This window comes from Chelonia mydas, chromosome 4 (assembly GCF_015237465.2).
Source record: "Chelonia mydas isolate rCheMyd1 chromosome 4, rCheMyd1.pri.v2, whole genome shotgun sequence".
NCBI classification, from domain to species: domain Eukaryota; kingdom Metazoa; phylum Chordata; order Testudines; family Cheloniidae; genus Chelonia; species Chelonia mydas.
Genome location: NC_057852.1, coordinates 135,172,221 through 135,192,142, shown reverse-complemented (window position 1 = coordinate 135,192,142; position 19,922 = coordinate 135,172,221). Strand labels below are relative to the sequence as shown.

The 19,922-nt window shown below is 37.9% G+C and overlaps 1 protein-coding gene across 1 annotated transcript in view; it reads left to right on the top strand.

The window, feature by feature from the left end:
• DNAAF9 (dynein axonemal assembly factor 9) overlaps positions 1 to 19,922 on the top strand; it is a 137,172-nt gene that overhangs the window by 43,697 nt on the left and 73,553 nt on the right. The window contains exons 5-11 of the mRNA XM_037898358.2: positions 915 to 1,011; positions 3,893 to 3,999; positions 5,762 to 5,839; positions 8,819 to 8,917; positions 9,958 to 10,013; positions 13,817 to 13,952; positions 15,679 to 15,760. Coding sequence (XP_037754286.1) covers positions 915 to 1,011; positions 3,893 to 3,999; positions 5,762 to 5,839; positions 8,819 to 8,917; positions 9,958 to 10,013; positions 13,817 to 13,952; positions 15,679 to 15,760 — 655 coding nt within the window. The remainder of the gene's footprint in view (positions 1 to 914; positions 1,012 to 3,892; positions 4,000 to 5,761; positions 5,840 to 8,818; positions 8,918 to 9,957; positions 10,014 to 13,816; positions 13,953 to 15,678; positions 15,761 to 19,922) is intronic.

Below are 19,922 nucleotides of genomic sequence, written 5' to 3'. Positions count from 1 at the left end.
AGAATTCTAGGTTTTATTCCCAGTTCTGCCACTCACTTGCTGTGTGACTTGGGGCAAATTATTTCACCTCCCTGTTCCGGTTTCTTCATCATGTAAAATGGTGATAACTGTTTTTCTCTCCGTAATCTTCTGTGGTAAATAACTAGTAAAGAGTCTTGAAATTCTCCAATGAAAAGAATACCTTGCACTTAGAGCTCTTTCATTATTATGTGCATGTTTCCACGCAGACACTCCTGTTGGTCTTAACTGTCCATTTTGTAGTAGGAGGGGGGGAGAGAGAGACTTTCTTGGAAATTGAGAGTGACGTATTCATGCTTTCTCCTGTGTAGCCTTCTAGATTTGTGCTGAAAATGGCCCAACTTGATTTTCATACACATTGTAAGGAGAGTGATCACTTTAGATAAGCTATTACCAGCAGGAGAGTGGGGTGGGGGGAGAGAAAACCTTTTGTAGTGGTAAACACCCATTTTTTCATGGCTTGTATGTACAAGAACATCTTCTGTATTTTCCACAGTATGCATCCAGTGAAGTGAGCTGTAGCTCACGAAAGCTTATGCTTAAATAAATTGGTTAGTCTCTAAGGTGCCACAAGTACTCCGTTTCTTTTTGCGAATACAGACTAACACGGCTGTTACTCTGAAACTTGTTAAAACATGTTCACTTTTGCATTTTAGTTTTTGCAAACAGTACCCTTTGGCCTTTATATGTTCATGCTATGATGGCTAAAATCTCCAAAGTTAAATAAATAGCTTGAGAGAGCCTTTGTTACTGTACGGAATAATGTAGTGTATGATCAGCATTGGTTATGCAAAATGGCAGTTGTCACCTTTATTGAAAATGTATTTTAACTGTAAAGATCTCCAGCCAAAAAATGTTAGGTTTAATAAAACTAATTTTTAAATCACTCCTGTCAGTATGAAGATGAAGAAGCTGCAGAGGAATTTAAAATTGCCAGCTTCGTAGACATGGTTCGAGATTGTAGTCGAATCGGCATTCCTTACAGCTCCCAAGGTGGGTTAATACTGTATTACTTCACTGTTTTGGTGAATTCTTTGATCATTATTTGTCAGAATAGAAGTATGACATTATAACAAAAATAAGTTAAAATACCTCTGGAAGCTCCTTTTTATTGTAAGTGAGGCTGATAATACATTAAAATGAGATGGATAAATTTATTACTTTATATTCGGTTTGGGTTTCTTAGAATCTGAACCTTAATTTATTGAGGTTTTTATTTTCTCTTCAGAGAAAATAGTGTGTGTGCACTCTGCATAGTGAACGCTCATAACCTGAGGCAAAGACATAATTTGCATGCTGGGAAAAGTGTTTGCCCAAGTACAGAAGTTCTCTGTTCTGACGGGAGCTGCAGATAAATGCACTTTTGTATAAGGAAAGAATAAACTTTTTTTATTCAAGCTTCCTTTTTTAGAACAGAAGAAACTGGACTGCATGATTTCCTGTATGATCTGTTGCCAGACTTGCACGCTGAACATTTTAATTTTATATTCCTTCATAAATGTGTTCGGGAATGGAAACAGGATACACTGTGTGGTGCAAAAATACTGAAATGCACTTGCTCTGTAATGGCTGACTTTTTTTTTTTTTTTTTTTTAAAAAGAGCAATATACTGTTCCAGAAAAATCTTTGAGCTATGTATTTACCGTAAGTCTGGCTTTCTGTTGACAGCTGGTAACCGCTGTTGATAGTTATGGTTGCATTCCATATTCACCTCTAACTCTCCTTTATTTTGGTGCTCATAGCTCAATTTCTTTTGTATGAACATTTTTCTTGCTTGGTCTTGACAAAAGGTGAACTTTATTTGCAGATTTGTGCAAAGTCAGTTCATGGCAGTTTTTGTGTTATGTGAATGTAGAAAATGTACCTCTCCTATACTGTACTTTCTGATAAGAAAATTTGCACTCATAACTGAAATAGCAGAAGCTGGTAACTTTTAAACTTGTTTCCTAAATAATCATTCTTCCTTAGAAGCGGAAGATGCAATAGTTTTCAAGTCATAAATATATGAATAATCATTGTGCTAGTCTGAGTTAAGGATGCACTTTTTCTTGCAGAGTTCCTAAATTCTGCTGGACAGTAGTCACTCTCCAATTCAAGCAGTTTATAAGCTCCGCTGATAATCTTATGCACTCATTAAGCTCAATGGCTTTAATTTTTTTTATTTATGAAAACATAGGGAATTTAGATGAAAAAAATTGCATAAAGCAACATTTAGCATAAGTGACTGCTTGAGTGGAAATTCAAAAAGTTAAGCTATACTTCCTCTGTGGTACTTTTGGCATTTTATCATACAACGTGTCACTTATAGCAGGGGTTCTCAACCTTTTTCTTTTTGAGGCCCCCCCCCGCCCCCAACATGCTATAAAAACTCCATGGCCCAACAACTACTTTTCTGCACATAAAAGCCAGGGCCGGTGTTGGGGGGTAGCAAGCAGGGCAATTGCCTGGGGCCCCATGCCACAGGAGGGCCCACAAAGCTAAGTTGCTCAGGCTTCGGCTTGAACCCCACATGGCAGGGTTCAAGGCCCTGGGCTTCAGCCCTGCACAGCGGTGCTTTGGCTTTCTGCCATGGTCCCCAGAGAGTCTAACATTGGCTCTGCTTGGTGGACTCCCTGAAATTTGCTCACGGCCCTCCAGGTGGCCCTGGACCCCTAGTTGAGAACTGCTGACTTACGTTTCTGGTTTCCTTCGCTTATTTACACTTTGCTTCATAGGCCTAAAATTCTACAAAAACATTTCAATGTGAATAGTTCTATTAAGTTGAGTGGGACTGCTCATGAGTGTAAAGTTAGCCATCTGCTGAAGGGTTTTGTGAGACTTGGACCTCAGTCTTTTTCATAAATTGTAAAGGACATACAGCATAGTCTAACTAGTGTTGTGGGAAAAACATTAAACATTCTGGAAATTCTGTAATACTGAATATTGTTTCTCAACTTTACCAGGTTAACTTTACCATGTTAACTTTTTCATGCAATTAATTTTTAGTCCATCTTCCCTCAAACCCCCAAAAGTATATTGGAATATTTTCCAAAAGTAGAATACTGCTGTACATAAACTATTTTGCTTCTTAATTACATATACAGTCTATATTGTCGATCTTACAGCTAGTTCTGTATTCTTCCTTTTGCATCGAAGATCAATAGATTGTTTTCTTTGGCTTTCAGTTGAACTCTGCTTTTTTGTAACGAGCACAGTGAAATATTTAAACTACAATAAAAGCTGTGTTATCCGGCCCTGTACCAACTGGAAAGCTCTATAAACCAGCATTTCTAATCTTCATAGAAAGTCTGGTTTATAGTCCTGTAGGTGGAGGGCCAGCACACTCCCTACCTGGCTCCACATGGCTCCCCGGAAGCGGCGACATGTCCCTGCTGCTGCTAGAGATTTAGCGTGTGGGAGGAGTTGTGGGGTTGGGGCGCAGGAGGGGGTGCAGGCTCTGGGATGGAGTTTGGGGTAGGGGGTTGGGGTGCGGGATGGGGCTTGGGGTGCCGGATCCGGGGGGCACTCACCTCTGGCAGCTCCCCACAAGTGGCGACCTGTCCTGTCTGCTCCTAGGCAGAGGTGTGGCAGGCGGCTCTGTGAGCTGCCTACTCCCACAGGCGCTGCCTCCTGCAGCTCCCATTGGCTGTGGTTCCCAGCCAAGGGAAGCTGTGGAGCGCAAACTCCCTCCCTTTTAGTTAACTGAGATTTTTCACTGACAGGCACCCCCCATTCCTCCAACAAGCCAGATGAAAAAGCTTTTGTTGTGTATATATAGAAAGAAATATTAGACCCTCAGAATAACTTTGGCACATTATAAGAAAGGTGAGATATATTAAACTGATGCTTTATTGTAGTAATTTAACTTTTTTTGTGAAATATTTGATTCCTATAGGTCATCTACAGATATTTGATATGTTCATTGTAGAAAAGTGGCCAGTAGTGCAGGCCTTTGCACTGGAGGGGATCGGTGGTGATGGCTTCTTTACCATGAAATACGAGGTATGTATTAAGCAAGTACTTCAGTTTGTTATTGTTAAGGCTAAGATTTTGTCACGGATATTTTTAGTAAAAGTCAGGGACCTGGTCGCGGGCAGAAAAGTACAATTAATGGAAGTTGTGATCTGTCCATGACTTTTACTAAAAATATCCCTGACAAAATGGGGATCTGTGGGTCTCCACACCCCTGAAGGGGGCAGCTGCACAGTGACTAGGAACCGCCTGCAGTTCAAAATTATCCTCATTAGAATATTTAAAAACATTTTTAATACTTAAAGTAGTTATTCTGTTCTTTTTCAAAAGCAACTCAGACTTTTAATCAATATTTCACAAACTATTTAAAGATTAATAATCACATCTCTTAATATTTTGTGAGGTTTCAGCGTAACAGCCGTGTTAGTCTGTATCCGCAAAAAGAAAAGGAGTACTTGTGGCACCTTAGAGACTAACCAGTTTATTTGAGCATAAGCTTTCGTGAGTTACAGCTCACTTCATCGGATGTGATGATACAATGGTGGCACATGTTCACAATGCTATTATGCACAGAACTCTGTTAATGCGCTTACCTGTAAATGACAAATTAATGGAAACCATGTCTTAGAAGGTTTCAGAGTAACAGCCGTGTTAGTCTGTATTCGCAAAAAGAAAAGGAGTACTTGTGGCACCTTAGAGACTAACCAATTTATTTGAGCATGAGCTTTCGTGAGCTACAGCTCACTTCATCGAATGCATACTGTGGAAACTGCAGAAGACATTATATACACACAGAGACCATGAAACAATACCTCCTCCCACCCCACTCTCCTGCTGTAGGAGGAGGTATTGTTTCATGGTCTCTGTGTGTATATAATGTCTTCTGCAGTTTCCAGAGTATGCATCCGATGAAGTGAGCTGTAGCTCACGAAAGCTCATGCTCAAATAAATTGGTTAGTCTCTAAGGTGCCACAAGTACTCCTTTTCTTTTTGCGTGTCTTAGAAGGCAATCTGTTGCCATATTCAATGAAGGGAGCAATTGAAATGACTAGATTAAGCAGTCATATAAGAAACTTTCAATGTTACGTTTTGGAAAACTCTGAAATATTTCAAAATCTAGAAAGCATTTAAAATGTCAGTGTCTCTTTGAATATTTTTGAATTATTATAGCTCCATATGTATGTTTACCTATGGAGGAAAACGTTTTAATCAGTGTTAGTGCCAGTTAACTTATAACTTGCTTTAGCTTGGTACTGTCTGCCTTTCTGACCATTCACTCATAATAAGGAGTTGCCTTTTCTGCAGTTCTAGCCATTTGGAATTGCTTTCTTGTATTGCTCTACCGTATTGACTCTCAATCTTTTTTTAAATCTTAACTGCAAATTTGTCTCTTCCCCTTTGGCTATACTTGTTAATGTCTCTCTTCTCTGCTCTTAATTAACTCTATTATATTTAACTCTGAAAAAAGCCTTTTAGGATACAGTTTGTATGAAAGAAGCACATAAGACCTAAATATCTGTTACATGCTACACTTAATGTGAAGGAGATGAATCTTCTAGGTTGGGTTATCCAGAATTTTTAAATCTTATCCAGTCTTGAATCAGAAACGCTTATGCCATTGGTTGAGTGTTTCAGATTCATACAAACTGTTGAAGCAGGCTGGAGGTTAGACTTGCAAAACAGCTCGGCACTCAGCAGCTAATAAAGTGCTTGAGTGCTGCATAAATCTGTGCATGTCCCACTACCTACAGTATTTTCACAGTAAAAAGATATATATTAAAATGTTTTGCAGTTAATGGATGTTAGCATGGATCTGTGGAAAACATACAGCAAAATGGATCCTGTTTCCCTGGAGGACTTGCTTTTTGAGGTAATGCAGCTGAAATTTTTTGAACTAACTCATGACCAGTCTTTGACAAAAAGTGTCCATTTACGTTGGTGTCTAACAAAAAAAAACTGGTTTGACTACATCAGCCAAAGTGTGGACTCCCCATACTGTGAGGGTGTTGCAGTGTTTTCTTTGGAAGTTTTGTAACTTCTGTGGAATTAAAGACACTGTGTTCTTTACCTTATCAAGCCTATAGAGAGAATTCCCACAATAGCGTGAGTTGACTATATTCTTTGCAGGTCACAACACTGTATTCTATGTATGTTCTTGACACCAATCCTTCAGTGCATATTAAAAGAATAGTGTGTGGCAGCAAAAACATTGTGTTAGAAAAGAACAACAATTTTCTTATCATTATCCTAATTGATCCATATTGATTCATACCTACTTAATAGTTTAAAAACAGATCAACAGTGACACATAGTGGCCACAGGCAATTTTTATAGTATATTTGTTTGCATTTCCCAGTGAACTTGTTTTCTAATGAGGTGGTCTGATTTTAAATGCCTAAAACAATTTGAAGTTGGTGGAATATATGCTTCTAGAATAGTAATGCCTTTGATAGTTAAAGTTTAGTTGACATAAACATCAATTTGAGAGGCTTAGTATTGCCTCTGCTAAATCCAATTTGCATGCAATTTGAGATGGATTATGTATATATTTTATAATTGTTCTGTCTAATCTTCTGCTGTTTTAATGCTGTTTACCTAAAACTGAAATCAGTCTCGAACTCTCAGGCAGTTGAAACACTTTTTTTTTTTTTTGGTTGGTCTCGATGGTTATCTCCACAATCATAAATGCAGACAGGATACTCAGGATTAATTGTAGCTAAGTTTGTGTTTTATATGGAGTTTACAAGTTTACATTTGTGCATTTTTAGAAATTGGTGTGCTGTTAAAAATTACCATATTGGCAGTTTAATTATGTCATGCATAGAACAGAAACAGCAAACATAGAGACATTAGTAATTTCCCTATGTTTCTCAGGCAGCATCCTCTACGACGATGAAGCCTGACCACTTGTAGGGTTGAGAGTGTACAGTAATTCTTACATACTCAGTTCTCGTCGTCTTGGTTTATTGTTGCTCTTGACACCAGAGTGTGAGGTATTAGCTGAGTTTTTGTTTTGTCATGTGGGTACCTGTCATTTAAAGGGTGTGTGGTTTGCTGGTTTGATGTTTGCGGTAGCACTTAGGGAATCCAGAGATCAGGGTTCCATTGTGCTAGACCCATGTAAAAACACAAGAGAGATGATCCCTGGCCCAAAGTGCTTAAAATCTCATTAACCAAGTGGTTGGACTGAGACAATCTCACTTCACATGTTGTTAAACACACACCCACACCCCTGCATTTCAAACTCTTGTTGTGAGGCTGCTGATTCTTTTTTACTATGTAGAAGATGCAGGGTGGGATTTTCAGAAGTGCTCGGACTTTGCCTGACTCTGCTTCCATTGAAGTCAATAGTGAAAATCCAGCTGACTTCAGTGGGAGCAGAGTTTGGTCCACATGGTGAGTTTTTGGAAACTCCTGCCCCTGTTTCTTTTAACTCTAATAAGACTTTGATGCAAGAAGTCTGACAACTCTGCTTGGTATTAAAACAATGAATTATGACATAAAGCATGTGGCATACCATCTTGCCCTGAATAAATTAATGAAAGTACTTCCTAATTATGTATTTTAGAAAGCTAAAATGCCTTATGTGAAAACTTTTGGTCTTGCTCATTCTTGCTGAACAGAGGTTTGCTTGCAGCTTATCGCTTCAATGTGTAGAATTCATGAATATCAGTCTGTAGTCATAAACAAACAATTTTGTTAAGACATTAAATGGCCACATTAAAGTGTGTGTAAGACTAAATGTTACAGATCTGTCTAATTTGTATGGTTTTCTATTGTTAGCACTGCATTAATGAAGCTGTAAGTGAATAGGCTGTATTGTCTTGTGCATAGCCTGTTGCTAAATTTATAATGTGGACATAAAAATATAATTTTGACTCATACCATTTTAAAAAAGAGCACACAGTCTAAACCCCCTCACTTCAATAATCCTTCCTCTCCCACCCACACCCATGCCCCCATATCTTCTAGGTTAATGCCTAGGAAAACTATGGAAGCCATTCCACATAATACATATTGTGCAATAATTTTAGATCCCACACTAAACTTTGTTATAATTCTGATACACTATATACTCATCCCAAATATCTACTTCATCAGCATGATAAAATTGTTTTTCCTCTATTCTTTTTCTGATGTTTTAATTTCATTCTTAACTCTCACTGCCTTAACTTGTAAAAAGTCCTGTTCATTTGTATGCTGATTCATCTCCGTTCTGTATCTGACACCTAGCATACTTGGTATACATATTGCCGTCTCCAGCCATGTTGTTTAGGGATAGAGGGGTGAAGACACATGGGGCAGACTTTATCTTGAATAATTATAATAATTTCCAGTTATAAGAAGTCAGTTTTTCCCCTCCTTCTCTCCATCCATAGTTACTGTCTTTGTTTGATGTTAAAAGTACAAACCCGTATTGAAGCAATGTACAGAATACGTTTTTAAAATGTATTAGGCAGTACTTCATTTTTGATCCTGTTCATAGTTACACGTTTGTCTCTTCAGTTTTTGAGTGAGTATCTCTTCAAATAGATTTTACCCAGTAATCTGAAAACTCAGTTTGACATTCTCAAAATAAATGGCTTAATTTTTAGACTGAAATTACGTATTGGATGGAAGATTATTTTTTTCCAATGAAAGCTGAATTTTCCAGTTTATATTAAGCTTTGAGTGACTAAACTAAATTTCAAGGTCTAAAGTGGTCATAAAACAAGATTTTACGTAATTGGACTGTTAACAAAAGTGTTGTAGCACAGTTGATTTCATCATTTAACATCTGTGATTTACTGCCCTGCTGACATGACATTAGCTGAACAGAACAACATGTATTGCTTCTTTCCCTCCTCAGGATTTAATGACTTTCGAACACCAATGGATCAGCTTTTTTGCTAATTTCGACACTGAAATTCCTTTCATCCTCGAGCTGTCAGAATCTCAGGCGGGAGAGGTATGTTTACTTGATTAAACCCTTTGAAATGCGAATGTCACTAATGCTGATTCATTATTACCACCTTGCCATTATATCTGATAGGTTTTGTTTTCTTCCGTTCCCCTCTTTCTTTTTCATCTTTATGGTTATGAGCAAACTTGTCTGTTGCGGTGTGTAAGCTTATGAATATTCTTCTTTCCTAAATTGTACAGTTCAGGCTATGATTCCTGTTGGTTTAACATGACAGTACAGTATAATACAAATGTTTCATCTGTGTAGAATGGCAATTTAACTTATCAGCTAAACTCAATGTTGAGTTTTGCACTGATAATGGACCTTATTTGTATGGCATGTCTGTCTAATAGATTCAAATTTATGTATGCGTTTCATTTCAGTTTGGTGGTAGGAATTCATATAAAGCAACAAACAAGAAAAGCTGGGACTGCAAATTTCAGACCAGTTTTAACATAATCCACGATATGACTTAAGTGTGAAATATGGAGGTGCTGCTCATGCATTCCACCACTGTGACCTGTTACTGGTTCCAGTTGAGTTTAATAATTGTTTACATATCTTACATATTACATACATAATAATAAGTTTACATATCTTATGTAATCAAGATATGCGACTTCTTGGTTGTTTTTTTAAATGGTGTGTAATGTAGTTCATTTTTTAGTGCTTGTCTACACTATGGGTGCTACAGTGGCCCAGCTCTGGTGCTCTAGCTATGCCACTCTAGTGCCATAGTATAGATACTTCCTACAGCAACGGAACGGGTGTTTTCATCATTGTAGGTAATGCACCTTCCCAAGCTGTGATAGCTAGATCTACGGAAGCACTATTCTGTCAACCTAATCGCATTTAATTGGGGGTAGGTTGTCATAGTTACGGTGCTCAGGGGTGTGAGTTTTTCACAACCTTGAGCAAGGTAGCTATATTGATCTGTCAGCCAGGCCTTAGTGATAGCATTAGCATCTCTCATTTAAACCTGGCAGTCTTTCTGTGTTTCTTTTTACTGTTGGAGTAGCAAGGTTGTTGTTTTTTAATTTTTGTAGCCATTCAGAAGTTACTTCAGTCATGGAATGATTTCAAGCCATATAACAGACAACAGGTAAAGTCATTTATCTTATTCCTGTGAAGATGTATGTCATATATATCAATCAGTGTACTATATTTATATAATGTTACTTTGTATCTGATGCATTAAAACCTATTGTAATGTCATTTGGGACCATGAATACAACTTAACTCCATATCAATCCTAAGTAGGATATGATATATTATCTTTAGCTATAAAATATATTTTTAGTAATAACCACTTATGTACGGCCTCTTCTCCTGAAGGATCCCCAAACTCTTTGTAAATTGACAGGTTTCAGAGTAGCAGCCGTGTTAGTCTGTATCCGCAAAAAGAACGGGAGTACTTGTGGCACCTTATAGACTAACAATGTTATTTGAGCATAAGCTTTTGTGGGCTACAGCTCACTTCATCGGATGCATAGAATGGTAATATATACTAAGAAGATATATACACACACAGAGAACATGAAAAGGTGGAATAAGAGGCTATATATATATATATATATATATATATATATATATAAAATAACTTCTTACTATATGTTCCATCCTATGCAGCCGATGAAGTGGGCTGTAGCCCATGAAAGTTTATGCTCAGATAAATTTGTTTGTCTCTAAGGTGCCACAAGTACTCCTGTTCTTTGTAAATTGTCATCCATGTGACTGTATTGTGTACAGAACAAGCATTCAGGTTTCTAATTAGCCACTTTGACTATTCTGTGTTATTCAGGATCTTATACTTGATTCATTACCATGCCATCTGAGCATCGTGTGTGCAGAATGGCCAAGTTGGAACATTTGGCCCCATATTTTCATAATAGTCCTAAAAAAAAAAAAAAGTTTGAGTGACACATTTGTCAATCATTTACAAAACCCAAACACTTAAAAGCAAGGAAATAAGTAGATAAGAAAAATCCAAAACTTACACTAGCCACATAAGAATAATTTAAGGATAAAATAATGCTTATTTCATCCCAAAATGAAAGCATTAATTCTGACAGAATTAATTCTGTCACAGCAATCTCTCTATATGACACTTAAGAAAAAGAAATATTATGGAAGTAGAAACTTATAAATGTGCAAATTAATGACACATACTGAACCTTAGTTTACATGTAAAATCTAGATACATGTCTAATAATACTTTGTGCTTGTGACTGGGGTCCCAGGGGAGCCAACTGTGGTCATTCAGTTAGGGTGAACTGCAAAAAATGGAGCAGACAATCCCCAAAGCTGGTGGATATTCCAATACTTAGATTTGCCAAGCCAGCACAAAGCACCCTCTATAATACCTCACTGGTTACCCAGAAGCCAAAAACACAGTTCCCTTAAAATAACCCAGCCTCAGGCCTCCACCCAGACACCCAAGTCAAATATGATGAGGATTACTGAAAATCTTAAGTAAATCTTAAGAAAAGTTCTACACTTCCAAAGGATTGCACACGTTGCCTCCCAGGTTAATGAATATTTCAGATTTTACCCAAATACAAGCTTACATCCAATTCTTAACTAAACTAAAATTTATTAAAAAAGAAAAGAGAGAGTATGTTGGTTAAAAGATCAGTGTACATACAGACTTGAGTACAATTCTTGAGATTCAGATTCACAGCAGAGATGGTGAGCTTTGTAGTTGCAAAGAGTTCTTTCAGAAATAGTTTATATGTTACGGTCCAATGTTTATATTCAGGGTGGTCCGGTCAGGACTGGGATCTCAGTCCTTATGGCTTAGGCTTTCCCTGCATGAAGCCTCAAGCAGATCTGAGATAAAAAGGATTGGGACCCCAGCGTCTTTTATACCATTTTCTAGCAGCCACTTGACCATACAGTCCTGGGTGAACAATGGTTTTTTGATGTAACTTTCTGTTTCCCAAACCTCACCGGTGATTAACATGAGATAATTTATCCATTAGGCAGTCTGTCACAACTTTAAAGAACATACAGACAATGCCATCATTGCATTCAAGATTAATCTAAATGTTAATATTCCCTTTTGATCTCTGAATCAATAGTTATAGGTACTGTCTGTTTACATAGCTAATTATTAGACAAGATAGAAGTAAACACACACAGTTAGTATCACCTCTAATTCTCTAACAATACAGGTTTGCACTTCAAAGTTGTAGCCTATCTAGCAGGGAATGGCCCTAATTACCAGTCACATAATTTCTAACATGTCTTTAATGGTTGGCTTTGGGTCATTTAGCCTGTAAGCTGCTTAACCCTTTCTGGTCATATGTCACATTTTGTTTAAGATTTATTGCAATTATATCACAGTGGTAGCCACAGTGATTTACATGGTCCTATTTTAATTAGATAACGTCACAGTGCTCTTGGAATATTTCTTAGTCACTGCATCTCAAAGCACATTAAAATGGTAAGGATTGTTAGCCTGATAATACTGTTGGCCTAAGTACAGAGATTCAAAGCAGCTTGTATCCGAAAAACAACATTTTAATGGATAAGCTAGAAGTCTCACACATCAGATGAAGGGTACATTTGTGATATCCCCAGGGCCCAGCTACTCTATCCTTGCTGGATCCTTGTGAAAACAAATATTTGTAGCCTTGAACAAACATTAGGGGAATATACAGAATAGCCTTAGTAAAGGGGTTAACCAGCTCAATAATTGGTAAATACCAAGGTAAGAATCCTAACCAAACACACAATGTGTAGACACTCCCTTAGAGTTGGTTTCTCACTTATAGCGAATGAACTTGTGCACATTCTCTAGGCTGGGGATCGTCTTGGTGGGATATGCAGGAAGAGATGTCACTTCATCAGCTCCCGAAGTTTCCTTTCACTTTGGAAAAGTAACATTGGCTGATCTGGAGTTTGAAGTTGAAAATAGTGTGTCATATTTTTCCCTCCTCTGTTTCCTTGTTTGTGTCTAGTTTTCAAATAACGTCAATAGTTGATAGATTTTTACCATTCCTCCCCTTGAAAACCACTTTTTTCACAAACTTATGTTAAAATTTGTTTCAAAGTCTGACATAATGTGGTTTGTGTGTTAAATTGAGATACAAAGAAACATCAGATACCTCAAAATATAAAAGCACTGTTTTAGTCTTTTATCACAAAGTACTTAATTCACTCAATTTTCAGAATACATTTTACTTAATGACATGTAACTCCAAGTATTTGAAAAAGGAAGGTTTTTTCTGGTGGAGAGTTAGAGATAGATTTGATTATCTTCATAATGGAATTGTGGTTGTCACCTGTCACTTATTCACTTATTAAGCATGTACTTACTGATCTCAGGAGAACTCTCGTCATCCTTTTGTTCCAAAAGCAGAGCATTTTACTGCTTGAGCTAAGGAAAGATCTCAGTTAGCTGTCATCTAAAGAACTATCCTTCGGTTCTTCCTTACCTGCTGCTAACCAATGGACTTCAAGGTACCCTCTCACATAGTGTCAGGGCTTTCCATAGTGTTTAATCTCTTTGAAACATGTGGAGACAGTTGTGAAGCTTTCTTGAACCACAAGTATCCAGAGAAACATTAGACAGCAGTCAAAATTCCAAATAGGAAATATTTACACTTCAAGTTTCTTAACATCCTTGAGGTAGGCTTGGAAGATATTTTCATAAATATTTTGTTACCTAATCTTTTGTTAACTCATTTGTTAACTCATGATCCCTTTTGTTTGGTTCTTTCTTTCTAACTGCAGAGGTTTTCCATTGATTCTCAATGTAGACTATACAGCTAATTATAATTTCATTGCTATACTCTGTTTTAATGGGGGAATTCCAATAAATAACTTACAAAAACTCTTAAAATATAATCAAGGCCTCAAGTATTCTACAAGTGTAGAAGTAATAATTGTCTTTTTCTCTAGCCCTAGCAGACAGCCTTTTGTGCTGTTTGGTAACCACTCGAGTAAAGAGAACCTGAACTCTGGTAACTTTAATTTTCCATCTGAGGGACATCTGGTTCGAAATACAGGCCTTGGCGGAAGTACTGCTAAGCACATGGTGAGCTTTTAATAACTTACTTTTTTTCTTCCCCAAACAGTATGTTTTTGCTTTGCTAAATTGTTTTCCTTTGTATTACAAAATGCTTATTGGTGATCAGTCAAACAGCCAACATGTGTGCAGTACAAATGTATATTCTGAAAGGTTCAAGTAAAGCAGTCAGACCTTTAATGAAAAGGCAGGAAATAGGAAATTGTAGTTGCTATGGGACCAATCCTACAGCCCCTCTTGGAAGCCAAACTCCCATTGACTTAAATGGGTGTTCCACTCCATGGGGTGCACATGATTGGGCCCAATATGAAAGAAGACAACTTTCTAAGGACTGTGCATAGTTGAAAAGATAGGGTATAATATCCCTGGTCTGTATTCTGACTGACTCTAGGCTGCAAATAAAAATACTCTCTAAAGATGCATAATTTATCTAACTTTTTTCTTCAGTAACTGAAATCTGAGTTATGGTTGAATCATAAAACTCTTGGTTAACATTTCTAAAAATATACAGTATTAACACTTGTAGTAATTTTTTTAATAACTTGTTAACTCATTAAAACCATTGTCTGGTTGTTTAAAAATGTAATGAGGTTTGGAGACAAACCACAAAATCCCTGAATAGCTTTCAACTGTTAAAAATTGTTACTAAGATGAACTTTTTAAAAATTTACTTGTTTCCATTTTCAAGTAAAAGTTGAGTTTAAAACATATCATGAGCTCGATGGCTTATTGCGCTACCATGCAGGGAACGCATTTTGGGAAGCAACCCCAGGGAATACAGATCCTCAGGCTGGCTGGGCTGGGTGCATCAAGAAGGTAACTAGAAGCGAAGGAGGAGTGTGCAGGTTGCATTGTTGTTTAGTTCTCCCTAGTAGCCAGTTGAGGAAGGCTTTGAGAGTGTCTGTAAGTCAGAAGGGTGTTCTGTTGCACAGCTGCTACTGCAAAAGACGTAGAATGTAGTTTATTAGGTACAGGTAATTAGGGAGCAATGGCCTGGTAATAATTTATGACTCCACATGGGCTAGAGCAATATTTAATGAGTCACTGCCTTATGGATGAGCATGGGGTTGGCCTATCCCACTGGTTAGGTAAACAAGAAAAGATTATTTAATGTTCCAATGTAATTAAACTTCATTCTCTGTTTCCTACCCTCTCCCATATTATTCCCACATGGATACCAGTCATACTATTTTTATTTTCACATACGTGGGTGGGTTTCCTGTTAGGACCACCTGTTGTCTGTCAGAGCCAGTTGTGATTGCTTTCTGATATGGTGTCTACCACATCATGTCAGTGAGTCTCAGAGGTCTAAAGGTGGTGGTACACCTAACATGACATTGCTCTGCTCTGTTAGCTAGTAGGATGCACTGAAAATAGCATTAAATAACAGGTAAAGGACATGGATGCTTAGCAGAACTTGAGGCACATTAATGAAAAGGAATAATTTATATACAAATCTGAAAACACTTTCTTAATTCACATGGGGAATTCAGAACTCCTTTTGTTTTCAAGGCCTTTTTGAACCACGCATATCAAGTCAAATATTGAAATATACCTTTAAAAGGCTTATAACTTTTTTTAATACAGCTGGTCCTGGTTCCTGCACTTTCAGTAGCATTTCAGTAGCTAGAAAATTAAGGCAGATTTTAATTAGCCATCTATTTATAGTTGTTAATGTTTATACCATTATTTATTGACTAAGACCCACTTACATCTTATTAATACTGACAACTAGGCTGTGCAGTGTGTATCTCCCAAGGGACCTCTGGCTTGTTCAAGGACCTATATTTTTGGAACAACTCACATTCCTTACCTGGGTAAGTCTCTCAACATTATCTCAGAGTATTTAAGGAACATCGCCATCTGATTATTTGTAATAATTTAGCAGCTGGTGTTTTGCTTGTAGAGAGATTGAAAGCATATACTGTTTGATTCCCACAGCTGTAGATACTCTGTAGAGCAGTAGCCCATGCAAAGAATCCAACCTGACATGGTTACCTTGACCATGTCCCTCCACCTTCACCTTTCACTAAAATCTGTCAGAAGTTTTCAAGGAATTCTCCAAAAGTAGATGTTTGGAAATAAGGCATAAATAGAGCTTAAACTCTATTTAGTTTGAAAATACCTTGAAAAAAGTCACAAGAAGTAGGGGAGGGGAAATCTTTCAAAGACTGGGGATGCATGGTGAGAGTAGAATTGAGTGAGCCTGGTGGAAGTGTTTTGCTTTTAAGGTAAAATCCGCCCCATTCAAGTCAATGGGGGCCTTGTGTCTTAGCTACTGCAGTTCAAAGTCACATATTTAATTTGGTTAATGTTGAGTGTGAGTTTAAATCCACTAAAGAAAATAAATATGAAGTTCAAGTTGAAATGTGCTATGTGATTGTCACCACTATAATGTCAAAAAATTACCTGCCATACCTGAGGTACAAGTTACTTCCTGGTTTAAGCATAGGAACATAACTGCAGTATCTCAGCTACCTCCATTTGGTAACTGACACATGACTTTTAATGATTGCTTCATTAAATTGTACCATGTTGGAGTATTATGTACTTATATTTTTACAGATTTATGTGATATTCATTGCCTTATCATCTTGATCCCCTTAGCATTTAAAAATATATATACAAATAGGGCCTGATGGTGTTCCCTTTGAAGTTTGCAAAACTCCCATTGATTTCAAGGGGGAAGATTAAAGTTTCCCAATATTAAAATTTTCAAAATTTATGTGGAGCCCAGATATTTTGGCAATAGGGGCCAGATGACTTTTTAAATATCTTCCAGCACCTGGAGCATGGTTTATAAAATACAGCGATAAATGTAAAAAATAATGCTTTGGGGAGTACATAAATCTTAATCATAAATTGTGAGTGCAGTCGTCTCAAATATCTGTTCCAAGCTATTAGCAAATATTAAAAATAATCAGTTGCACACCTAGTAAATTTCAAAATATTATGAGACATGCTTGCTTTAGTTACTGTAGGAGGTTTGTAAAGAACATAATTTTGACTGCATTAGTGCTTTACAAGTTACAGGAAAGTGTTAAACTTGCCTGTTACAGAAGTTTATAGGAAATCAAAAGCCGACAATTCAAGGCAGTAATTACATAGCAACATTGCAACTCTTCTTTTGTTGAAAGAGGATGATTTTACAGGGAAGATGAGAGAGAAGAGTTTGTCCTGGTCTTTTTAGTCCTTTGTCTCTGTCTTGTGTTGTCTGAATAGTTTACCCAAGCAATGGTTGCAACAATATTATCATTGTAATAAAAACATTGTGTACTTTGTTCCAAGCTGTAAGATTATATTAAATAGATTTTGTCAAATACCAGTCTATGTGCAATTAAGATTTAATCTAATTTCATCTCGTAATAATTAGCCTGTTAAAATACTCTTTTAAAAAAACAAACCCTCAACACACAAATTCCAATGCATTTGCTTAAAAAAAGATTCTTGTAATGAAACATTTATAGCCGCCTAATAAATAACAGTATTCTAAGATCTTGATATTAAATGTTACACCTGCATGTAATTTTCAACCAGATCAAGTTACCATACAGCCAGTCTTCCCTAGAGAAACTTTGCCTGCAGTAGCTCAAGAAGACCATTTAACCAAGGTTATTCCAATGAGAAGCAAATGACTTAATAGTAAAACTTGTAGCTGAAAGCCCATGCTGTCTCATGGCTCTGGCGGTGGTGATTGGGTGCGTTACCGCTGATACCACAAAGATGTGGGGATCATTGGCATGGCATAGATACATGCCTACTGTAGGTGTACATTGCACAGGAGTAATTCATAAGTCAAAATGGCTGAGAACTTAATTGGGTGGAGACAGACTGCAAATCCCAGTGATGACTGAACCTGCTGATGTTCTGAACAAAAAATAAATAAAAAAGTGCTCTCAGTTATGCTTGAGGCTGTTTGCATTGTTTCACACTGACTCAACAGACATTCTAGGCTTCAACGTGACAATTTTGGAATCTTATGTAGATAGGCTATTAATCAGTCACTTGTGATACAATTCAGTAGTTGGTGTTATTAACTAAAAAAAAGCCCGTGAAAATAAAAAAGCTTGCATCTTATTCAGGATCAAATAACTTCAGATTTTGCCAAATGTATTTGCAAAAAAAGGTCTTCCCTATGCAGTCTCATCTGTATTGCCTTCCCCCCCTTATCTTATACTCACAAATTAAGTGAGGACATAGAGGAAATTCATTTGTCAAAAGAAGGTTTACATCCTTTCTTCTCACTGAAGTTGTATGCTTAAAAGCGGTAATATAAGATCAAGCAGCCTCCCCAATATAAATCATAGCATAAGGGAATTTCGGTAGATTAACATTTAAATGTGTTAATGGTTGGTGTGCATCTGTATTTAAAATGACTCGCGTTAAATAATGTCCAAGGATCTCTTAAATCAAACATGCTTGAGAGGCCATTAATGAAATCATGTTTTATATTTCTTTTTTATAGTCAGCAGCAATATACATACATCACAACTGCCATAAACATTCACCTTTGTTATTTAGAATTGATTTTATTATAGTTCATAGAATCATAGAATATCAGGGTTGGAAGGGACCTCAGGAGGTCATCTAGTCCAACTCCCTGCTCAAAGCAGGACCAATCCCCAACTAAATCATCCCAGCCAGGGCTTTGTCAAGCCTGACCTTAAAAACTTCTAGGGAAGGAGATTCCACCACCTCCCTAGGTAACCCATTCCAGTGTTTCACCACCCTCGTCGTGAAAAAGTTTTTCCTAATATCCAACCTAAATCTCCCCCACTGCAACTTGAGACCATTACTCCTTGTTCTGTCATCTGCTACCACTGAGAACAGTCTAGATCCATCCTCTTTGGAACCCCCTTTCAGGTAGTTGAAAGCAGCTATCAAATCCCCCCTCATTCTTCTCTTCTGCAGACTAAACATCCCCAGTTCCCTCAGCCTCTCCTCATAAGCCATGTGTTCCAGTCCCCTAATCATTTTTGTTGCCCTCCGCTGGACTCTTTCCAATTTTTCCACATCCTTCTTGTAGTGTGGGGCCCAAAACTGGACACAGTACTCCAGATGAGACCTCACCAATGTCGAATAGAGGGGAACGATTACGTCCCTCGATCTGCTGGCAATGCCCCTACTTATACACCCCAAAATGCCATGGGCCTTCTTGGCAACAAGGGCACACTGTTGACTCATATCCAGCTTCTCGTCCACTGTAACCCCTAGGTCCTTTTCTGCAGAACTGCTGCCGAGCCATTCGGTCCCTAGTCTGTAGCGGTGCATGGGATTCTTCCGTCCTAAGTGCAGGACTCTGCACTTGTCCTTGTTGAACCTCATCAGATTTCTTTTGGCCCAATCCTCCAATTTGTCTAGGTCCCTCTGTATCCTATCCCTCCCCTCCAGCGTATCTACCACTTCTCCCAGTTTAGTGTCATCTGCAAACTTGCTGAGGGTGCAATCCACACCATCCTCCAGATCATTTATGAAGATATTGAACAAAACCGGCCCCAGGACCGACCCTTGGGCACTCCACTTGATACCGGCTGCCAGCTAGACATGGAACCATTGATCGCTACCCGTTGAGCCCAACAATCTAGCCAGCTTTCTATCCACCTTATAGTCCATTAATCCAGCCCATACTTCTTTAACTTGCTGGCAAGAATACTGTGGGAGACCGTGTCAAAAGCTTTGCTAAAGTCAAGGAACAACACGTCCACCGCTTTCCCCTCATCCACAGAGCCAGTTATCTCGTCATAGAAGGCAATTAGATTAGTCAGGCATGACTTGCCCTTGGTGAATCCATGCTGACTGTTCCTGATCACTTTCCTCTCCTCTAAGTGCTTCAGAATTGATTCCTTGAGGACCTGCTCCATGATTTTTCCAGGGACCGAGGTGAGGCTGACTGGCCTGTAGTTCCCCGATCCTCCTCCTTCCCTTTTTTAAAGATGGGCACTACATTAGCCTTTTTCCAGTCATCTGGGACCTCCCCCG